Below are 22,948 nucleotides of genomic sequence, written 5' to 3' on the forward strand. Positions count from 1 at the left end.
ATTCTTTAGTCGCATTAAATATATCTACTTATTTGCTGGTAATTTGTTTTATAATATGAAGGTATACGATACATGGCTGTGTTACGTAAATAGTTTTTATTAGACCGAGGAATCTGGAATAGTTGGGTTTTGGTTGGTATGATGAAGGGGTGTGAAAAAGTAAAAGCGACAATAAGTCAGGGCAGTCAACTAAACCATAGACAAGTCCTATAGGTACATTTGATTTAGAGCAATATATTCAAACATTCTTTGAATGTTTTCATATGCGCTTCGATACTTCGTTATTCTTATTTAGATTAAGATCTTTTTATAAAAGTACTCTACGATTTGAAGCTTTCACATGAATGTGAACAATGTATTCGCGAATATAACAGACTAAACACTACTTATTCAGAGCTTGGCATATTCGGTTGGGCAAATCAATTTAAATAAAACATTGTTAAGTGCCTATCTGATATCCAATCCACAGCTGCTTTGATTATTGTTAGGCAAAAAATTAGTAGTAAAATCTAAAATTGGAAGTGAAATATTTATATTTTTTTACATTTAATTTTTAATTAAAAAATTAAAGTAATTTTCCAGATTAAAGCGTAAAATCTTCATTCCTGCTTAGGCGTAATTCATATGATAAAATTCACAACGGTTATTAATAAATGATGGTACTTTAAAACGTCCAACTTATCCAGTACTTTGAGAGTAATGATGATTGAACTTAGGGCCATTAAAATAGCGATTACTTAACTGACAGCTGCCGTTAACTTAAATGCCAAATGGTAAGGTATAAATTTTAAACCATTGATAATCACAGTCAAAACTTTGTAGAAGATTTTTCTTCTATGTTCAATTTTTATACTCACGTTTTACATGTTTATTAAATAATTTTAACTAATTCGTAATAGCTGAGTTTCATGGGTGTTTTTTTTTAAATTCAAGTATGTTAAATTATCGGTCTTAGCTAGTTTTATAATAATAATAATAATTAAATAATAATAGTAAAAATTCTTAACTCTAATTTTTAGGACCCCATTGCATAGACCTTTTTTTAAAATGTGGTGAAAATGCGCTTGAGCAGGTCCGCGCTTTGCATATCTGTCTGGGTATCTATCTAGGCTGGGTCTACACTCAAATCCCTCTGCTATTCAGATGGGTAGCGTGATCACACCCACTAAAACACCTCAGGCCTTCACACGCTTAAGACCTATATCCTACATAGAGAGCTTAAGCGGTTCTGGGCCACTCGAGGTCGAGACCCTTGAAATGGCATAGGTCTCCTCCAACCCCGACTATGTAATTTATTTATCCTGTACGAGCTAAAGCTGTACATTTTGCTCATTCAGGCTTTCTTAGTTTCATAAGTGTGGCGATTTCCTAAATCTTCGGAGTAACGCGAGAGTATAGCCAGATGCAGGCACTCTCTTCGACTGTTACATTGCATTCATTCGTTACGCAATTAATATTTGATTATGTCGCTAATACTGTCCTCTCTCCTCTATTATTTCAAGCACCACCCAGGAAGCGTACAAATCCTATTTTAGCTTGTCTTTGCTTTTCATATTTAAATAAAACTTCATGTATTTACGAGACTATTACTATTACTTTTCGAGTTTGATTGTCACATTAAGTTGACAAATAACAGTTTTATATTATAATTAAATATTTTACAATATTGACGGCGTATTGTTTATCAGTTAACAATTTGTAAAAATCGAGCAAAATATTTAAAATGGAAACAAATTTGTTCCCACACCTTATTAATTTTTTTAAATTAATTTTAGGAGTACATAGCCTAACATGCACCCAAACTGATAAATCTGTGGACAGAGCTAGGAAGGTGTGTCTAATCTTCGTTTTTCTAAAAAGTTACTTTATTTGCTTAAAAGGCTTGGGGTGCTGGGCCCGTCCATAATTATTCCGAAAATATCCTCGTAATAATTATGGGCGAGATGGAGCCCACTGGCTGTCCGTGTTACCACTTGTGCAATTTACCTTTTTTACATATTTGACCATTGATATATGGTTAATGAGTGTACCGCTCAGTTCACGGCCGCAATGTAACAAACTAACACGCTACCGCTACGCATTTATAACGACCCGTTAAACTCACTTCAATTAATACGATTACAGCTTCTACTTTGATGCTCCAATCATCTCTTATATTACTGAATGAGATTTCCTTATAGATACTGAAATTATAACCGTATTTATAAACAGTTTCGACCAGAGCACTAAAATTACGTTGATACGATAATTTTAGTTTTTGGCAGCAGTTATGTTAGCTAACTTTAGTTAGGTTATATATAAATATTTTGTTAATAATCAAAAGCGTAAACCAAATGTCGGCAATCATTGCCTAGTTAAAGCCAATATGAGTTCTTTAGTTTTTCCCACACTCGTAAATTGTATTTTAACGTTCTCGTTTCCGATAATGTCCAATAACATAAGTGTCATTTAGATTTGTGAACCTTAAGATAAGCCAAGTTAATAAACCCTTAGATAAGATTAGTTTTTGTTAGCGTCGCAGCCCCGCTACCCGTAATTCTAAATTTGTTACAAGCTCATACGTTAAGGGGGCTAACGGGACGCCATCTCAGCCCATGGCGACCCATTTGTAGTGGGTGCGTTTCCGGCCTTTGAGTACACTCTTACTTTGAATAGTTGGAGATCGTATCTCTCAGGAGGCTCACCTAAAATTAAGTAATACCATGGATACTCAATTTCTAGAATGCTCGTAAGTGCGGTGCCGGCCTTTTAGGCATTAGTACGTTATTTAATTGAAGGACTTCAATAATACTCATTTACTTTATTATTTAGCACGTAAACTATAAGATTGACAAATGATCATGAAACAGATACAAAAATCTGAGGCCCAGACCTAAAAATGTTGCAGCGCCTCTGATTTATTTATTTTTTATAGCATTATATCGTATAAGATGTATATAATGAGTCATAGGGTATATAAAATATACTGTAAATTCAAACCTAGACCATAATGAGGTGTGACAAAAGAGTGGCGGAGAGTTTATTGCCAGTACGCCCTTGATTTACAACTAACTTTAAAAGCATCTAATATGTATCATTATTGACGTTCATAAGTGTACATTGAAATTTGAATGATGCTTAAAATATTTCGTTAATGATAAGTTTCTTCATATATTAGTACAAAAAATCGAATTTGTTGAGGAGAAATTTATCTCCATTTCCTGTCCTTCGAGTTCAAAGTTGTGATTCCTGTTGCGTGTATATCCAGATGCTGCATCAAGACACTAATGTCTAGTTTATTTAAATTAAGTGATTAGAGATATTTAAATTACGTATAACGGTTGGCGAAGAATTTTTAGAATTTGAACAAGTATATTTCTTTTCATGCCTGTTTTAGCTGAGCTCGCATTATATATTCTGGAACTAAACAGCATATTTTACACTGAAATCGTGTATGTTAATAGTGAGAGAAATAAAAACCATCGAATTTGATATTGGTACTAAAATACTAAAGTTCTTTTCTCTTTACCTACTGTGTTGTCTTTTTATAAAATATTATTTTCGTTGTTTTTGTTTACGTAGTGGTTTGAATTATAAAAAAAACATTCAATTTAAAGGTTGTTTCAACCAGTTTTCATCTTTTGCATCGCTTCTTAGTTCGACGTTTTTGTACGTACCTTCGATAAAGTTCTCTGAATATTCGATGTCTTTATGTCGCAACCTGGAAGAGATATATCAGCCAAATTCCGCCAACGCACATATTAGAATGGGCATCCATAGGCAGCGATAACTGCTCCTTTAGCAGGCCATTCGGTTTATTTGCTAAAAAAATCACTAAGTACAGCTGCGTTCTTGATTATACATAAAAAAATATTTTCCAACAAAATTCTTTATTATCTATAAGATCAATATCATTAAGTGTCGCCGACAAAACATATTTTTAATAGTTTAAAATAATTAAAAACATTCCTCTATCTACTTCCTTCCCGGAGGTCTTGAGAAGGGACAAGTTAAACCATAACCATAACTGGTGTCCTCGTTCCCCTTTGGGAAAAAGGCGTGATTATCATAAAGAATACTTCTAAATAATAAATAACCCAAAACGACTGTTATTTTGACACCAATTAATATTCACGATCATTAATGGCCATTCGTCAATAAGCCCATAAATAAATAACGGTGTATATCATTAACATGCAGTTTCGTCTCAATCAATGAATTGGGTCCCTGCAGGACGTTCACCTAGAGCAAAAAAGGTTTACACTCGCTGGTAATATTTGAGACGGATTAAATTTGTTTTAAAGGTTTACCGAGTATTTATATATAATTCATATTGACGCCGTATCGTGAGATATTTATAATATATATTTAGCGCTTGTGTTCGATCATCAGACGTCAAGGCTATACGAAACTCCACCTGTATCACCTCGAAGTCCATCGTTCCACAATTGAGCGTTTTTAAAGCAGGTTTTGCCGCGTGGGATGTGGAATCAGTTGGCCACTGAAATATTTCCGAACCAATTACATTTAAGTTTCTTCCAGAAAAGAACGTACCAACTCGTGAGCCCTGGCATTGAGAGTGTCTATGGGCGGCACTTAAAAAGTGAGCCAGTCCGTTTATTCTATAAAAAAATACACATGATTCATTCCGTGAAAATCTTTTTTTTTAAGGAAGCATACGGACTTGAGGCTCCACTTATGTTAAGTGATATCGCCGCCCATGGACACTCACATTGCCAGAATCTTTGATTCGATTCTTAAACTATCATGCAAGGTTAAGAAAATACAGAAATGTCTGTCACGTAGATTCAATAGTATTTTCTTATTTAATACGACTTTAATATTATCAGTGTAATTTCGAATAAATTTGTCATACGTAACATTAGCTAGCGGACATATTACCGAGTATAATTCAGTTTTTAATAATAAGCTTAAACTTATCATAACATTTTCTAAAATGAAGACATATATATGTTATTCAATCAACAAAGTCTTACATTTTTGAGGTAATCATACTTTGAAGAATGTCCCAAAACACCGCGCTCGTAGTGTACAAGGCAACCCCGTACACGTCAAGTTCGTAACTTGTAACGGCACGAAAGACACGAGTACAAATTACGTATATAGTTAAATCTTTTTAATAAAATTCCCAGCAAAATCCTTAACGCGGAATATACGAGTATTTGGTTATTGTAAATTGGTTTAATGTGTAGGCAACTTACTTCATAAATTTACTAAATTAAAATATTATTTCTTTATTAATTGGGGTCGGAAATTGAAAAGTGCTATTTAGGTACCCAAACCAAATTCCAATGTTCTTAGAAATGGTCTTAGAAAATTCTACACGTGGATCTGTTCGTCGTTCTTAGTAAAGACTAACGCTGACTGACTGACAAAGAAACTCGCTTTACTCCGATGTCGGGCGTTAAACTACGCACTAGCCAATCTCAATAGAAGCCAGTCGCAGTCGAATTTAAGTTAACATGTACGAAATTTATGCGCCTCCTACAGAACTGGTTTGGTTGCAATCATCAAAAGTTAAAAACCGAAATACAGGTCATACCATATCTAGTTTTCCGATTGTAATCTTACGCATCGGGTGCGCACGCGCATAGAATGTTAAGTAATGTGACAAGTTTATAACGGACGCAACGGTATACCTTCCTGTATGGAAATAAGCGTAAAACAACTCTGATACCATTGAAATCGTCAACCGTTGAACACAATAAGTTGCTACAATTGATTTATACCAAGAACTTTATTGTATCTTTAATCGGCAACTATCAACCGCCATGTATAAGCCAATGTAATCCCTAACATCAGTTTAATTATAGTATGTTTCAATCAGAGTATGCTTTCGTCTCTTTCTCTCAAGTAGTGTACACTGTAATAGACACAATCAAAACAGCATTTAAGTTTATAAATGATATATAAAAATTTGTTTGAATAATGGTTAATAATTTTTAAAACGGCAAAGGTTTTAAAATAATTTCATGCTTCTTCTTGCTATAATTTGACATAGATGATGAAGCCCTCGAGAAATTATTAGCTACTTTTTGCCACCAATATCCGGAGACTGGCAGCTAAATACAAAGAGCGGTTAATCTGTCACCAAGTTGCTCGACAACTAACCATATTATGTGAGTCAACCATATTATGTAGCTCTAGGCAGTAGACGAGTAGATACTACCAATGTGAAGCCGCTCCACATGGCAGCACTACAACACATCATAGCCTTAGGGCGGATTGCAAATACTCGCAGAAGATGGCCCAAGTGGGCTTACCATATTCTTAACTTTCTCAATAATTAAAAACAAATAAACAGAAATCTAAAACAATTTTTAATAATTTCGTCCGTGTGGAGGTGTACCTTTAATGCTGGCATTTCCTCGCTGTGTTGCGATACTTATTCGTTGAGCGAGGAAAGCACCAGCCCTGGGTTTACCGGTACCTACCAGGCGCCATCTTAAACCTTTAATTACGCCTGTGCACTTGAACCCCACGGCCCAAGAAGGCAAATTTTGTTTTTTTTTTTTGCCGCGCACCACCGCTATTTGGAACCAGCTGCCCACTGAAGTATTTCCGATCCTTAAGAGAGAGCTTACCAATTCTTAAAAAGCGGGCAACGCACTCGCGAGCCATACATTATTGAGAGTGTCCATGGGTTTGCCCTCTGTTCTATAAAAAAAGGACTCCAAATGGAACATTCAGCGTGCTCTGCGACCGCGCAAGATAGGTGAGACGGGGCTAACGTATACACACACAAGGGCATCTATACCAAGGTACCATCCTCCAAGGGATCAAATCTGGTCGCTCGCATCGCCCCTAACCATGCATGTTGGCTTCAAAAACCAAAAACAGCGTATTAGTAGATATAGAATAATATAGTATAGAAAATTCGATGGTGACTGTTAGTGACTGGAAAAATCACCGTTTTTCGCACGTATTGTCACTTACCGGTAAGTAACCCAAAAAGTACAACCATTGTCAATTAGGTACGGTTTTCACTAATTACCTAGTTTAATTGACATATTGAATACTCGTGTTTTCACCGGATGTTGGTTAGGTCAGTATTTTGTGTCACGAATGACAAGGTACTTACTATAACATTTATACCATAAATATTTACAGTTCGCCTACAGGCTTCAGCGTGCGTATCATCGCTGAGGTATGAATATTAACAAAAATAATAAATTTAATGACAGGCCTGTATCATTTAATTGCATCTCGGACGACGAATTATTTTTCAATACAATTGAAGAATACGAAAAAAATACACTCTAAAATCTTCAATTATAAAGATACTAAAACATGCAGAAATCCAATTAAAGAATTGTGCTCGCGATAATTGGACATCGATATCGTGCTGAGTTCTTTCAGCAAAACAATAAATAAGGTTATCATTTGCTTTTTTACGTGCTTCAAGTTTCATTATTGTTATCTTTAAAACAGCATAGAAAAATATAGAGACCAATAATTTAATTATTTAAAAATAAATATAGTTAAATTTAGTTTTATATAGTAACTGGGCTTTATACAATTTTAAATTATCACTTTTGTTTTGTTGTGATTTCAGTGTAAAAAATTTATTGTTTCATCGAATTAACCTCATCATAATACAAACTTCGAGGTCATTAATTCTGTTTTGTTTAACCATAGACATTTCTGTATATATTTGCGACAATAAAAAATGTATTAATATATGGCTTAAAACATTTTCTATAATTATGAATCCGTCAGTACTGTACCTAACAAGGCTCGTCGGCTATCAAATAACAAGAGCATGGGAAACCGCGCAGCGTCAGATGTTTAGGTTCGGGCCATAAATTTCGCTTTTGATATCGCGATTTATACATACATTTAGACATCATTAGATTGTATGTTAATGTAAAATTATGACTTGATAAACAATATATTTTATAGAACAATAAAGGCATTAGATTTGTTAAGAATATAGTACTATAGATAATATAAGCGTCCAATGTGTTGCTAAATTAATTATAGATTTATTATAATCTTCGTTTTTAAACAGAATAAGAAAGTGAAGACAAGTAAAGTAATGAGTTTATTATTTCATACCAATAATCTTAATCTAATTTTTAATTAACATCGAAAATAATCTAACAAAAAACTTCTAGTAAACATGCAAGTGATAAGCCACAACTCACGTGTTCCACAGACTAACGAACTCTCAATATTACAAATAAATTAAACGTGAGTTTTTACTTATGACAGATAGATAACAACCTAAAATAATATAACTTTACATGTATGTATAAACAGGGAGCCAGAAATATTGATCACATATAATATATATATAAAGCCTAATTGAGAGAGTGAGATTCAGAAGCGCAAACTATGGACTCCGGTATGTAAAAGTCTAATATATTTTTGGCGTAGCGAAGTCAGACTTAGCTAGCTAGCTAGACGCTATACTTCGTCAACGAAGTCTTTGAACCTTTTGTGTAACCCAAAGTGTGTGGTATTATGAATGTGTTCCAAACAAATTTCTAAAATCGCCACCGCCTATAATGCCGCCAATCTAAAGACCCTCACCACGCGCCTTATTTGTCTAGCAGAGATCTAGTACAGTTATCCACAACATTATACCCCGAGGTACAATAAAAATAATCGTGCAATCGAGTCGTGATCGAGTCGAAATTTATATTTTTTATCGATTCTTACATTGTGATAACTCACTCGGTCGGATTGGCAGATGAGATAAACTAGAACAAATTGATGACTTGCATTCGATGCAGTTTTAATAGACAATGTCTCGGTGTTAAGTGATTTCGTGTTTTCTTTAGTTTCGCCACGCAATGGTCATTCGTTCAGCTTATCTTGAGTATGAATTAAAAATAATCAATACATATTTATGCCACAATTTATATGCCTGCTTTCGCTCTCATATTATAATATTTTCACATATAAAGAATTGAATCAAATTGCATAAATATAATATATAATTATTAAATTCCGAACAAATTCTACTTAGGGTGCTACAAAAAGCGTACGAATTTTTAAAAAGGCCGGCAACGCACTTACGATGTTAAATATAAGGTGAACCAGACTCATTCGTTCCGTTCTGTTTCAATTAAAAAATATAATTTTGTTAAAGACAGGCAACGCACTTATGCCAGTGTCAGTGTTCATGGGGCTATCAAATAACATCAGGTTAGCCTCCTACACTATTTACCCTGTTCTGTATGAAATAATATAAATTATGAGAATTATGATTCTAAAATTATTATCATAAGTATAAAATTATTTTTTGTTGTGAAAGTAAAATTCTGTATTAACATAATTCCTCTCCTGGATACTGCTTTAGTCTTAAGCCGGGATATTTAACATTTCACACTCAAAATAACATTACAATAGTAATACGTAGCAATACAAAAACATGACACAGCCGAATTAGACGTATTAATTATTTTTTATTGATTTATGCCTTTCGTATCTATTTGAACCTCATCGTATATATTATGTATACCATCTTTGGCTAAATGTTTAGTATAATTGCTTTTTGTTGTAAGTAATTTATGTTAGCTGAGGGATTACTTAATAAATACAGAAGAAAAAATTCGCGTTCACGTAACATCGTAACTGCAAAGTTCATAGTTGAGTGTTATGAACCGTAACGCACATAATTAAACTGTTATATAACTATGAAGGTCAATGTACAGAAACAATGGCTGTATAACGCCGAATAACACCACGTTACGCGCTATAGCGTTGGGTAAGTGGCACACTGGGTAATAGACAATTGTATTTTACTGAATTTAAAAAGATATGATGATAATTATTTTGTATGAAATCCCGTTTTGTAATTTTAAGAGATGCTTTGTTGCTGATATACATCTTGAATTTTTGGGCTTAAGAGAAGCCAATCCCCGCATTGTTTCTAATGCTGAGTACTCAGAACCTCAAGTATGACATACACTTTGCCTAATCTAACACTGCACTCACAATACCAATACAGAGTCTTTTTTCTTAGCTTCGCTAGTCTCGGCCTGGGGCAAGGGCCCACGACTTGCGCGGGAAACCCCGTGTAGGGTTAGGCTTTTTTTCGGTCAATCGGCTGGGAGGTGACAAATGTCTGACCTGCCAAAGTCCTATGAATGGAATGGCCCCGGCGCAACGCTCTGACTGGGACATCCTCACCGGATGGGGAACAGCTTCGCAAAAGAATAACCTCGCGATTATTCTTCGATGAAAATATTTTTGTGTTTTGCACAATTTTTTATTTTTTTTATGTAAGAAGGCAAACGGGCAGGAGGCTTATCTGGTGTAAAGTGATACCGCCGTGGACACTCACATTGCCACAAGGCTCGAAATTGCGTTGCCAGCCTTTGAAATATATCAGTAATCGGAAGTCGTATAAGTCAGCTAAAAACCAATTTTACAGTTAGTTACTATACCAATATATTCTGTGGCCTATATAACTATATAGGAGCAGTGTTGGCCTAGTGGTCAACGTGCGACTCTTATACCTGGGGTCGTAGGTTAGATCCCCGGCTGTGCATCAATGGACTTTTTATCAAAATCTATTAGAATCGATACACAAATCTGAAGCCAGACCTAAAAGGTATTAGCGCCATTGGTAAAAATACAAATATCGCCAACGTGTTCATTAAAACGAGACAAATATGTTACTGACAGGCACTAGGTACGGTTTCTCCCACTGTACCCCACACCTATTACCAAACCTGTGCACAAACCATAGTTTTAAGAAGTGAATCATTTAACAGTACTTCCATCCCGTGATAAAAACGTTTGCGGTCACCAAATAGGTTTTATCGGTCGAGAAATAGTTATGTGCTGTAATTCTGAACTAACTGTTATGAAATTGTTTCGTAAGATAACGGTGCTTGTGGTTGAGGTGATATCAGAAAAATCAGACAATTGGGGCACAATTCTTTGTACTGACCCGTGAATACAATTTCGTTTGTGCTTTTTAACAGATGAATTAGGTTATCTAATATATAAAATTCTCGTGTCGCGGTGTTCGTAATTAAACTCCCTGAAATGGTTTGACCGATTATCGTGAAATTTTGTGTGTATATCGGTTAATTCTGCGAATTTTTCATCCCCCTAAAATTGTGTGTGTACCCTCTACGATCAACCCCTATATTTTATTCGTGAATTAAAAACTATGACTTGAACTCTGAGGTTTATATAGTAATCTCAAGTTATGTTCAGTAATTACCCTCCTGGGGGGAGGGTAATTATTACCCCCGCGTCTCTGATTATGATTCTGAATCTCGCGGAGATTTTTGTCATGTGAAATTTATAATGATTTGTCAGGTCCATAATTAGTATTGCGTACCTTTGCACCCGTTTCAATTGTGTTGTTATAAAACTAAATAACTTTATGAAACTCGTATTCCTACTTTTTGAATTGTTAAAAAAATTATTTACGAAAATATTCATACAACGCGATTGCCACCGGGGGATTACTGTACAATGTAAGGATTTATAGTGACCATGACTTTATTTAGATCGTCTAGTGCACTTTAGAAGTCACTGAGAGCAACAAAAGAGCGTGGCCTATCAGTGATCTTAAGCCTTTTTGGTCAAGTTGACCTAGAATAGTTAGGTGCTCTTTTATACTGTATGATGTATTAACTTTCTATATTTTTTTAAACACCTTTATATGGACTAGAAGCGACTTGTTTTCACGTCGTGTGTAGGATTTTTTATAATTATTGTAATCTATATATAAAATTCTCGTGTCACCGTGTTCGTTCCCTCCTCCGAAACGGCTAGACCGATTCTTATGAAAATTTTTATGCATATTCAATAGGTCTAAGAATCAGCTACTACCTATTTCTATTTTTTAGATAGTTATTTTTATTGAACTACAAAAATGTTTGCTATCTATTATATACATGGCAAAACGACGTTTGTCGCGTCAGCTAGTTACATATATTAATAAGTTTTTATCTCAATTTCAGATGTGACATAACGATGGCAGCCACTGACGGGCAAGTCGTGGTCGCAGCTTCGCGCTGGTCTGATGAGGGCCATTACCTCCGAGAGTTTGCAGTCAAAAATCGACTCCCCAACGTCGCAAAGATTATCAAAGGACAGTATGGAGGCCTCGGTGTACCTACATTACCTAGTCCAGGATTACAGAGTACAGCTCTTATCATATCAGCTGGAAAAAGAAGAAAAATAATCGCCCAAGCTATAAAACTAAAGGATGGACGTCGTATGGTCAGTGTCGGACCGAGAATCGCCATACCAGATTCCTACAAGGGTTATTTTGAACTGCTGAGTGAAGAGGGCCGGGCTGTGAGATGTATAGAGTCAGTAGCGGAACTAGCTAGACGTAAATTGGATGATGGGTGCTTAGTAAGAGAAGCGATAAGAGTAATATGTGCTAAAGTAGATTTAGATGGTAATATAACCGCAGATGGTGCAAGAAATCTACCTTTCGGTGAAGTTTTAATGCCTAAAGGTGAGACGTTTTTAGGTAAGAATAAATATTTAAAGTGCACAGATACGAAAGGCGATATAGTATTGTTAAGTTTGGATCAGCGAGGAAAATTCTCTGCTATCGCTAAAGAAGACAACATCAGTGGTGTGCATACTGCAAAGACTCTGTTAACTAAACGACTGCCAATAACCGTGAGATTAGTACATGGAACTCCCCCTAGAGGCTTGAAAAGTGCCAGTCATTTTGTACCAGAGATTAGACTCTTATCCATTTTCGAAGAAGATCACGTCTTTGCTTTACCTTTACAGAAAGAAGGAAATTCCCTTATTGCCTTACCTCTAGCAGCGCCGCTAAAAATGCTCAGGTGCAAAAACGAAGATCAGATTAAAAACTTTATGGAGTTTTCTAGATTGGTGGAAAAGTGCAATAGATTACTGGTAGATGTAGTGGATAGGATTCATGTATTAGATGGGAAGCTTGGGGATCCAAAGAGGCTCCTAAGTGCACCTCTTCATGCTCCACCATTGATAAAAACTGGTTACTTTTTACGACGAAGTGCATCGTCAGATTCAGCCAATCACCACAAGCACATGAATAAACATAATCATATCTACAGCAGTCATAGAGACGAAAATAGCATCCCAGATGAATATGATGAAATAGACCAAATTTATGACTATGTCCGAGGCTTTGCACCTCTCCCGAAGAATCTAAAGGCTTCTTACACTAATGAAGTATCTCGACATGAATCTGCACCATCATCTCCAGCCCCTACACCAATTCATATGCCCTTGATAACAGAGATAAAGCCCGAACCACCTCCCATTGAAACCATACCAACAAAGAAACCATTAAACCAAAAAGCCGAGAAGAGATCACGTAAAACTGCCATTAACCCTCCAGTTAAGGAAAAAGTGTTGACACCAGCTCCGAATTTACCTAAACTTTACATAAAGAACAATGTAAGTAACAAGAACAGAATATTCAGTCAAAAGAGTTACTCTCCTACTAAGGAGGCCCCTAGTCCTGTTACTAGTCCGATAGGACCACTGTCTAAAGGCGATTCACCGATTTTCAATATACGTTATAAAAGCTTATCGAACATACACCAGGCTATGGAAATGGATGGCACACTGGACTCCAGTCATTCCGGTGGACGGACGTCTGGCGATTCCGGTAATGGCCCAAAATTACCAGAAAAAAGATCAAGAAAATTGAGTAGACCGAAGTCTTTGACGAATTTAGTGTGGGAGCTAAAAGGATGCCCAGTTGAAACGAATGAGAAACCAAAATGTAGGGTTAAAAGCGACAATTACAAGAAACTCGGGAATAAACTCTCCCTCGGAGCGCAGAAGAGAGTTCCAACGCTGTATCTTTAGTTATATCGGTAAGTTATTACAAAATTTATTAAACTTTGCTTAACATGCTGTCGTAATTTCCGGAGTAATGGCATATGTAGGTTATGTTAAAACTGATTTTCAGAAATTAGACAAAAGGAAGTCACAGAGACATTAATTATGACATTATTTACAATATTCTTAAGCTTACGTAGGTTAGTAGGTAGTGCTTAGTGGTTTCGGATTACCCCAGAGCTGGTGTATCGCAATACAGTGAGGAAATGCTGCTAGCATTAAAGATATTCTGCCACAGGGTCCAAACTATTAAAATTTGTTTTAAGTTTCTATTTATCAATTTTTATTTATTTATTTATTAACACTTCGTTACACTACAATATAAAAAATTGAACATAATTAAATCAAAAGGAGGGCAACTGGCGGCCTTATCGCTTTCGAGCGATCTCTTCCAGGCAACCACTGCGAGTATAGGAAAAAAATAAATAATGTATTAAATTACATAAGATAGGCAAGTAGTGCAAAAATACATAGTTATTAAGACAAAACTAAACAGGAACAAAAAAAAACTAAACTAAAAAGATGATACATTAAAAATAGAAAGGAAAAAGTTTAATAATTATTATACTTAATACACTATAATAAGTGTTTATATAGAACACTGATCATGGTCATCATATCTATGTTATTAACTGTATTGGTTTCTATCAGTAAAATAGTTTGTAAAATATATATAATAATATAAGACCACCAACATACATGTTGATTACTCAGATCAATATTATTATTTGTAATAAATAGAAAAGAGCAGTAAACCTTTAACACTGGTAGCATTTTCTCATTGTATTGCGATAGTTATTGGTCGAGCGAGGATTGCACCAGCTCCGAGGTCACGGGTACTATCTACCAGGAGCCAATTTACATCTTTAATTAGCGCATGAGCACTTGAACCGCACGGCCCAAGATAGACTACTTCAAAGGGAACAAAATCGATGTTGGAAGAAAGACTCTTATATTTTCCTATATTTTTCCGAGATGACAGAAAAAAAACGAGTGGAGCATGATGTAAAGACTCGAGCGGTAACGCGATTCTCTGTACATCGAGAGCAGACAACGTATATGGCGAGAGAACTTTGAGGTATTTGCTACCGCGGCTGATAAATGGTCTACCCAATCAGATATTAGATAGCCTAACGCTAACCAACAAAAACAGTAAATTAAAAAACTACTTTTATATGTACGTCGTTTATTATTCTTCGCTTGCTCTTCGGCCGCGTCACAAAAGTCATATTAACAAAAATATAGACAAGAATATATGAATATATTGAGAGCAGACAACGTATGTGGCGAGAGAACTTTGAGGTATTTGCTACCGCGGCTGATAAATGGTCTACCCAATCAGATATTAGATAGCCTAACGCTAACCAACAAAAACAGTAAATTAAAAAACTACTTTTATATGTACGTCGTTTATTATTCTTCGCTTGCTCTTCGGCCGCGTCACAAAAGTCATATTAACAAAAATATAGACAAGAATATATTTTTCAATTAACAAAAACATGCCGATTATATTGTATAATTGATTGTTAAAATTGTAAGACCGTAATTTGGCGCGCAATTAAGTCTTTATGACCTTGTCGGGATATCACATCCCAATCAGTAACATTTAACACATGGCATATCACGAAGTATCATTGCAAAATGATGATACAAACCTTTGATATTTGCTTCATCTATTGGAAAACGAGTTCTATAAACGTCTTGAGGAAACAGAAAGTACTTACTTAAGCCTGTATATTTAAGTAAATAATTAAATATATTTTAGTATAAAACTACAACAGTATTTCAGTTCACATAACGTCAAAATTATTCGATTACGTTGGTTTATTTTGCTGTCTTAATGACATGAGTAAAATAATAAAGCTTTTTTATTAAAATTAATGCAATAAATAATTCACTAGAGTAGTTCCTAGTTCCGTTTGATCTCAACCTCCTTAATACGAATTTAAGGGATTGATTTAACACGGTAATTGTATGCAATAGTAATAAACTTACCAAAAGCTGAAAATTACAAAATGCATATTTAGTTACAAGATCGGCAGTTAAAACTTGCAGTAAAGTAAACAAAAATTACTTACTCGTAAAAAATTATAAAATGTATCATATAATAAATACTGCACCGAATCGCGAACGACAGAAACCCAAGGTCCTTACTGAACTCACTACCCGGTAGACCGAGCCTCGTTGGTGGGATGAAGTTCTCAAGTACCTTGAAACAATAGGGGTTCGCAATTGGAAGCGGGATGCACTGGACCGATTGCGATGTCGAAGTGTATTTAAAGAAGCTAAGGCCCACAGAAAAAATGTATTATACAGCTATAATCATTGATGATGATGATAATAAATATCGAGCAGTCAAATAGCTAAACGGGTTATTACGAGTGGGCCATCCTAGAACTAACCTAACCTAAAACTGCTGAACTATTTGTCGAACTGCCCATTCCATCATTTTTACCTTCTCAAGTCAAGTTTCAAGTCAGCTCGACTTGTAAATAAATGGACATATTTTTAGTGCTGATTTTGTTAGACGAAATAACAGGCCAATTGATTTCTTATTACTGTCTATGTTTTAATGTCGCACAGATTTACCGACCGGCAACCAGCATTAAAAAACAACTACCCATTATTTTTTATTCATTACAGTTCTAAAAAAATAGTTCCCTTAATTTAATAGATTTATAAAATACATAATCAGATTATTAGTTTCTATATATCAGTAGGGAAACAGGCAGGAGGCACATCTGACGTCAAGCGATACATAGACAGTCACATTGCTATAGGGCTCGCGTGTTGGTGACCTTAAATTATTACGCTCTTTTCTAGAAGGACCCCAAGTCGAATTGGTTCGCAAATACTTCAGTGGGCATCTGGTTCCACATAGTGGACCACCACTATGTGGAACGTTCGGTAAACTTGCTGGTGCAAGTTTAAAGCATCATTCTCTTTCCATCAGTTGTTGAGGTCATTTGTAACGTCATAATTTAAAAAAAAATCTTTAGCTATAAAAATTCTTGTGATGGCAAAAATATTTGCACGAAAAATGTCGTTTCTGCGTATTTCGTCGTAATTTAAACCATCAGTTATTAGTGCACTAATTACGAACCGTGGGCGAGGCTCCACTCCCTTTGGGACGCGGCAACCACACCCTAGATTTACTTTTTTGCTTTATTTCAAGGTGATAACGACACGATATTATGATTCATATGACATAGATAAAATATATAAATATTTTTTTATACGAAATTTATATAATAATAATGAAAGTCTACAAAACAAAATAAATACATTTACATAATTTTAACCTAAGCGATAACATACGTTTTAACTATTTTTTTATAGCTCTCAAATTATCACCAGCCAGTTGGTTAGGTCCCATTATTGTTTCCACTTCTTTTTCACGGGTTGGTCTTCCGAATACTTTCGGCAGATCGTCTTTACATTTGAAATTTATGTACTTGACCTTTAAAAAGAACAATTATATTCAAGAATATATTATTATAGATAGAATGTGTATCTATCTATATATGTGTGTAAATGTAATAGTTATACTAATTCATTTCATAAGGAAATTCGGAAGATGCAAATAAAGTTTTATTACTCAGAAAAAATGTATTAGGCCAATTATGGTATTGGATCTCTTGTAAGCTACAGACCGTTTTTTTTTATCAACTCTTTATTTTCGACACTACGAAGTTTATATATCCATGAAGCATTTATGGCTGTAAAAAGGCACGCAAAATTGTTCAAATCATTTAGAGAAACTTATACCGAGGGATCCAACACGGCTGTGGGTGCATGTTGCACCACGATGTATTCAAAAAATTTGTTACGCCAAGGCTATCAAACTCTAATCACTTTCCTAGAAGTGATAGATCACTGCCGTGTAATGCTTTCAAGGAGAAAGTGATTAAATTTTTAAAGGCCAGTTGCAGTTATAGCGTCGGCGAGAATTTAGACCATAATATATCAATTATAAATAACTTAACTTATTCTTATGACATATGACATATGCATGTATATTTTTTATAATTACTCGATCTTCTTCGAAAATTCGAAAATTCTTTAAAAGATTTTTGTATGAAGACATGCACGTAAACGAAATTGATCTTTCATACGTAGGTACAGTAAACCAATATAATCATCAAATTCTTTCAAACAATTGTTCACGTTCAAGTCAAGAAATGAAATATGATTGTACTGAGTCCATTACTAATAATATGCCATACTCCTAAGGCTATCGTCCTCAGATAAAATCATAATTTACGTAACATTATTACGAGCTGCAACAAAAAGTCTTATTTTTTGCTTGGATCAAGTCTCGGCTATCCTGTAGCGATCTATTAATAAGATAGCTATTTGATAGAGTAAAGGAAGCTAGTGGAGTTTTAAATTATGTACATTAACCAATGATAATAAAAAAGAAATCAGTGGCTACAACCTTTTTTGATCTGGGCCTCTGATTTCTATATCCGTTTCATGATTATCCTAATAGGCAAGTTGTAAGCCACTTGTGTCTTACATGTCGATTATTTGGGTCAAAGCCATGCTGGTTTCCTTACGATATTCTCCTTCATCGTTCGAACTAATGTTAAATGCGTACATAGAAAGCAAATTCATTGATACACAGCCGGGGATCGAAGCTCAACCTCAGGGATGAGATACCACCACGAATAATAAAAATTACTAGTAGTGAAATTTTGTAGAAATTTGGGGGTTAATCTTGCTATATAACTACTTCTTGCAGGATATTGGGATTACAGGAGGTCTAACATTTTGATAGAATAATAAATATAATAATAACATCTTGTCCTATAGTTGTGATTAATAATTACCATTTTCTTTTATATTTTAATATATTTCTTATATATTTCTTCACTCACCAATGGTTGTTGCATACAAAAATATTATTATGCTCGAGAACACAAGAGAATGTAGTATTTAGCTGTGATATACCTGAAATATTGTTCTAAAACTATATTAAAAGAGCCTTCACTCCTTTACTCAAATGTACCGTACATTGTTCGTGAAGTTTTTACGTCATGACTATTAAAAACATCCCATCTTTTTCCTTAACAGAAAGATAACGGAACGAAACAAAAAATACTTCATTTTGCATATTATCAACACTTTATCTTTAAGAATAATTTAAAGTGAAAAAAACCATAGCTAATATCTAACTATACGTATAATAAAATCTCAAGTCAGTTTTTATAAAATGTGAAAAAAAACGGCAACAAAAAGCTATAAAAATTCATGTTTAGTATCTTTTTCCGATGTAGAAACGCGAACCAGTAGGTACTAATACTACGTGTAGCATTTCGCTTGACGAAATAAAGACGCGTTGTCCTGCCTGAACGAGTGCTTTTTTATATGAAGATGCTTTTCAGAAGCAACGAAATATGTTTTACTTTTCCTTCACCAAACACTAGCACCCTTTTGGATTCTGAATCACTTCGCATTGCCGTCAGCCGCTTATGTACTGGCCATAAGTATTCCTGTGGCTTTGAAGTAAGTAGCCTTGGACACTATGGCCTCCAATGTTAAGAGTGCAGGTCGTGTTTGTCGCCATGTCGCTCTCTTGCCCCCGTCAATTTTCCAGCCATTTTGAAGATTAGAGATGTCGTTGATCCCTTGGAAGATGGGACGGGCTTTGGTGGACACGTTCGACCCATCTCACCTCCCTCGGACCTGGGGTGGCCGCAGAGCCAGTGGAAAATAATAAACGACTATAATATAAGAGTCTTTCCTTCAACCGATTGTTTCCTTTGGAGTAGAGAGTCTTGGGCCGTGGGGTTCAAGTGCACAGGTGCTAATTAAAGATTTAAGTTAGCGCCTGCTAGATTGTAACAGTGACCCCAGAGCTGATGCTTTCCTCGCTCAACCAATACAACGAGGAAATGCTGCCAGCGTTAAAGGTATACTGCCACAGGGACGAAACTTTTTCAATTTGTTTTAATTTTTATTTTATATTATTACTATATAGGTTAATAAAGTTGTAAATGCTATATATTTGATCGTTATGTTTAGGTTTTAATAAACAATTCTTTCTTTTTGTATAATATAATATTTTATTTTATTTATGTTAGTTAAATAAAACTTATTTACCGTATCTAAACTCGCTCAAAGCTCAAGGCCTGGAGATGATCGAGATTGACCATAGATATGCCAGTGTACCTCAACGTATTCTTAAAGTTAAATTTACTAAACTGAATTTCACTACAGAACTTGATTGCACATATATATTTAACTCTTGTAGACTTAAATACACAACCATACTTTAATGTTAAAAAAAATCAATGGCGCTACAACCTTTTCAGGCCTCAGATTTCTGTATCTGTTTCATGATCATTTGTTAATCTAATAGGCAAGTAGGTGATCAGCCTTCTGTGCCTGACGCACGCCGGTTTCCACACGATGTTTTCCAACACCATTCGAGCCAATGTTAAATGCGCACATAGAAGAAAGTCAATTGGAGCCGGGGATCGTACATACGACCTCAGGGATGAGAGTCGTACGCTGAAGCCACTACGCCAAGACTGCTCGCTACTTTAATGTTAACATTCTATTTATTTATTTATTCTATGTACGTTGTTATGACTTTATGAATTATTCATAAAAACGCCTCAAGCGTAGCAGGTGCCTTAAATTGCTCTAACACAAATAAAGTACAACTTACATGATAAGCGTCGTTGTTAAGCAACAATAGGTATGGTCGATACTTACATAGTATATAAAGAGAAATGATACTTGGTTGAATATATATAATATAGGTATTGATACATAAATGTATGTGTTGGTACTGCACTATTAAACAGTATGCGTTAGTTACTGTTTAACTGAGAAGCAAAACAATATTATTCATGTGATGTTAAAATTAGTATATTTTATTTTAAAGCAGATTATATTTCTCAGAGCAGTGTTTGTCAAATACCTAAAACGTGTGACTCTCATCCCTGAGGTTGTACTTTCGAACCTCGTGCATTGTTGGACTTTCTGTCTATGCGTACATTTAACACACGCTCGTACTCGAAGGAAAACATCGTGCATACATTAATCTCCAAAAGACGCTGTCTAAGACATAAGAAAAGACAAATTTACCCAAAACTATACTGAAATCAAAGAATTCCTATTCTTTCATTTATATATAAAATCAAAACTTAATATATTTGTTAAAATATTTCAGGTCCCCGCAGTCATTGAAGAAGACGCGTTTTGACCAACATAACGAGTGCCCGAGGATCAACGAAACGGCTAAACATGACAAACAGCCTACGAACTAATAAATTGTTAGAAATTTTAAGCTACAACAAATAATTACTAACTGAAAACATTAAATTGAAAATAGCGACGTCTCTTGCACACTTTAAGAACCAGCAAATAAAAATTCAAAGTGACCAAACCTAAACAAGTATTATTTCGAATATTATCATTAGGTTAACAGATGTATGCTTATTCTATCAATTTATCAGTGATGGCTATATGGCCTTAGTTACATTTTGATCTCTTATTAATAATCATTATTTATAATAATGCCATATTAAGGTAATGCTTCGGTGTTCTTAGTGTAAGTTTTTGTCCTATTTAGAGTATTTTTCTTAAACGTTCGTAAAAACCAAAAACTTGAGGTGCCTTACTATGTAATAAATTTGAATTCCCTCTTTGGTCCTTTAGCTTAAGTTAAAAGTCACAATTTTATCGATAACAATACTTCTTTATGCATTTATCATTATTTACATATAGCTTAAAATTTGTGTAATTTATTTGATTAAATTTGTGATATGAACACTATATTGGCAAGTGATGTATAAATTTAATCAAATAATATATATCGAATTAAATATTGTTCTACTCCTTTAGCTTTAAGCAATGATAATTTTCTTGGAGGTTCAAATTTTGTATATTATTTTTTGAATCTTTAACAAAGTTATCGTTACATTTGTGTGTCGTATTTGTAAGCCATTTGCATAGGTCAGATACTTAGATAAGAGAATAAAATGTCAAAAATAACTTTACCTTTTGTGTTAACAACGCCATCTGTTTTTCGTCACATACACTACAAGTTTATAGCTAAAATAAAATAGATGTCGTGGTGATCAATACTATCTTTTTATATAAATATTCTTTGCGACATTTACTCTCTAATCAAAGTTTATCAGGTGCATGAATTAAAATTAAAAAAAATATTTTTTTACTCCAAATATGCGATAGCTAAGACTAGAATTCCTATTCTCAGAATAGGTAGTAATTACCTACTTTTTATTATTACCTGTCATTAGACTAAGTTTTGAAATTGTAGTCTCGATATTGTAATACTTAAATAAATAAATAAATAAATTTAATTGGGCTTGTTTTATTTTAATTGTAATAACATTCTCTTTGGTTTTCGTGAGTAACTATTCATTTAAGTAAAACTACTTTTACTCAAATAAACTTTTGATTTGAGGGATTAATTTTTTAACATTGCATAGGATATAGTCGAGAGATCTTTCAGAGTCCTTCCTAAAGCTGCCATTCGCAAGAGATTAATTCATTATCGATATAATTGGGAGCAAAGTTCGTTAACTATTCCATTAAAATAAATTATATCCCTTCCTGGAACCCGTTTAAGTAAGTGGGTAACCACATATCTGGAATTAATTATTGATTCAAGGCTTTGTTGGGGCCCTCAAATAAACTACCTATGTTTTTCGAGTTCTCCAACACTATTGAATAGAGTTATTGTAGAAAAGACAAATTGTGTCACCAATTTTCAAAGCTAAATTTGCCACCGTCTCGTCTTTTGTTTTACAATATCACTTATATATGTTAATAATAATAGCATATGTTCACGATACAACAATAGCATAGCCCACATATTCTTAAAAAGTTTATGCAGAATAATTATTTTTTTGATCCGAAATTCCAACTAACTGCTTGGTTTATAATTTTGCAATTAGGTTTGCCAGAATTTCTTCGAATCAAGGTTAAGTAATTATTAGATCTGCTCATCTTTAATAATTCTAACACATGTAGTATTTGTGATTGTAGTTTTGTGATAAATAAAAAGAAATATCGTTCCGTGAGTTTGTTTCTTTTTTTTTTATGTAACTGTTTTAATCAATAAAAAAGAAGTTTACAA

General features: G+C 34.4%; 1 protein-coding gene across 3 annotated transcripts in view; it reads left to right on the top strand.

Annotated features, from left to right (window-relative positions):
- Positions 1–22,145, top strand: part of LOC123711147 — a 100,855-nt gene extending 78,710 nt beyond the window's left edge. For all 3 annotated transcript variants that reach the window (XM_045663574.1, XM_045663576.1, XM_045663575.1), the window contains 2 exons: positions 11,934–13,805; positions 21,014–22,145. In XM_045663574.1, coding sequence (XP_045519530.1) covers positions 11,947–13,797 — 1,851 coding nt within the window. In that variant the 5' untranslated portion in view covers positions 11,934–11,946 and the 3' untranslated portion in view covers positions 13,798–13,805; positions 21,014–22,145. The remainder of the gene's footprint in view (positions 1–11,933; positions 13,806–21,013) is intronic.
- The last annotated feature ends 803 nt before the right edge of the window (positions 22,146–22,948 follow it).

This window comes from Pieris brassicae, chromosome 6 (assembly GCF_905147105.1).
Source record: "Pieris brassicae chromosome 6, ilPieBrab1.1, whole genome shotgun sequence".
NCBI classification, from domain to species: Eukaryota; Metazoa; Arthropoda; class Insecta; order Lepidoptera; family Pieridae; genus Pieris; species Pieris brassicae.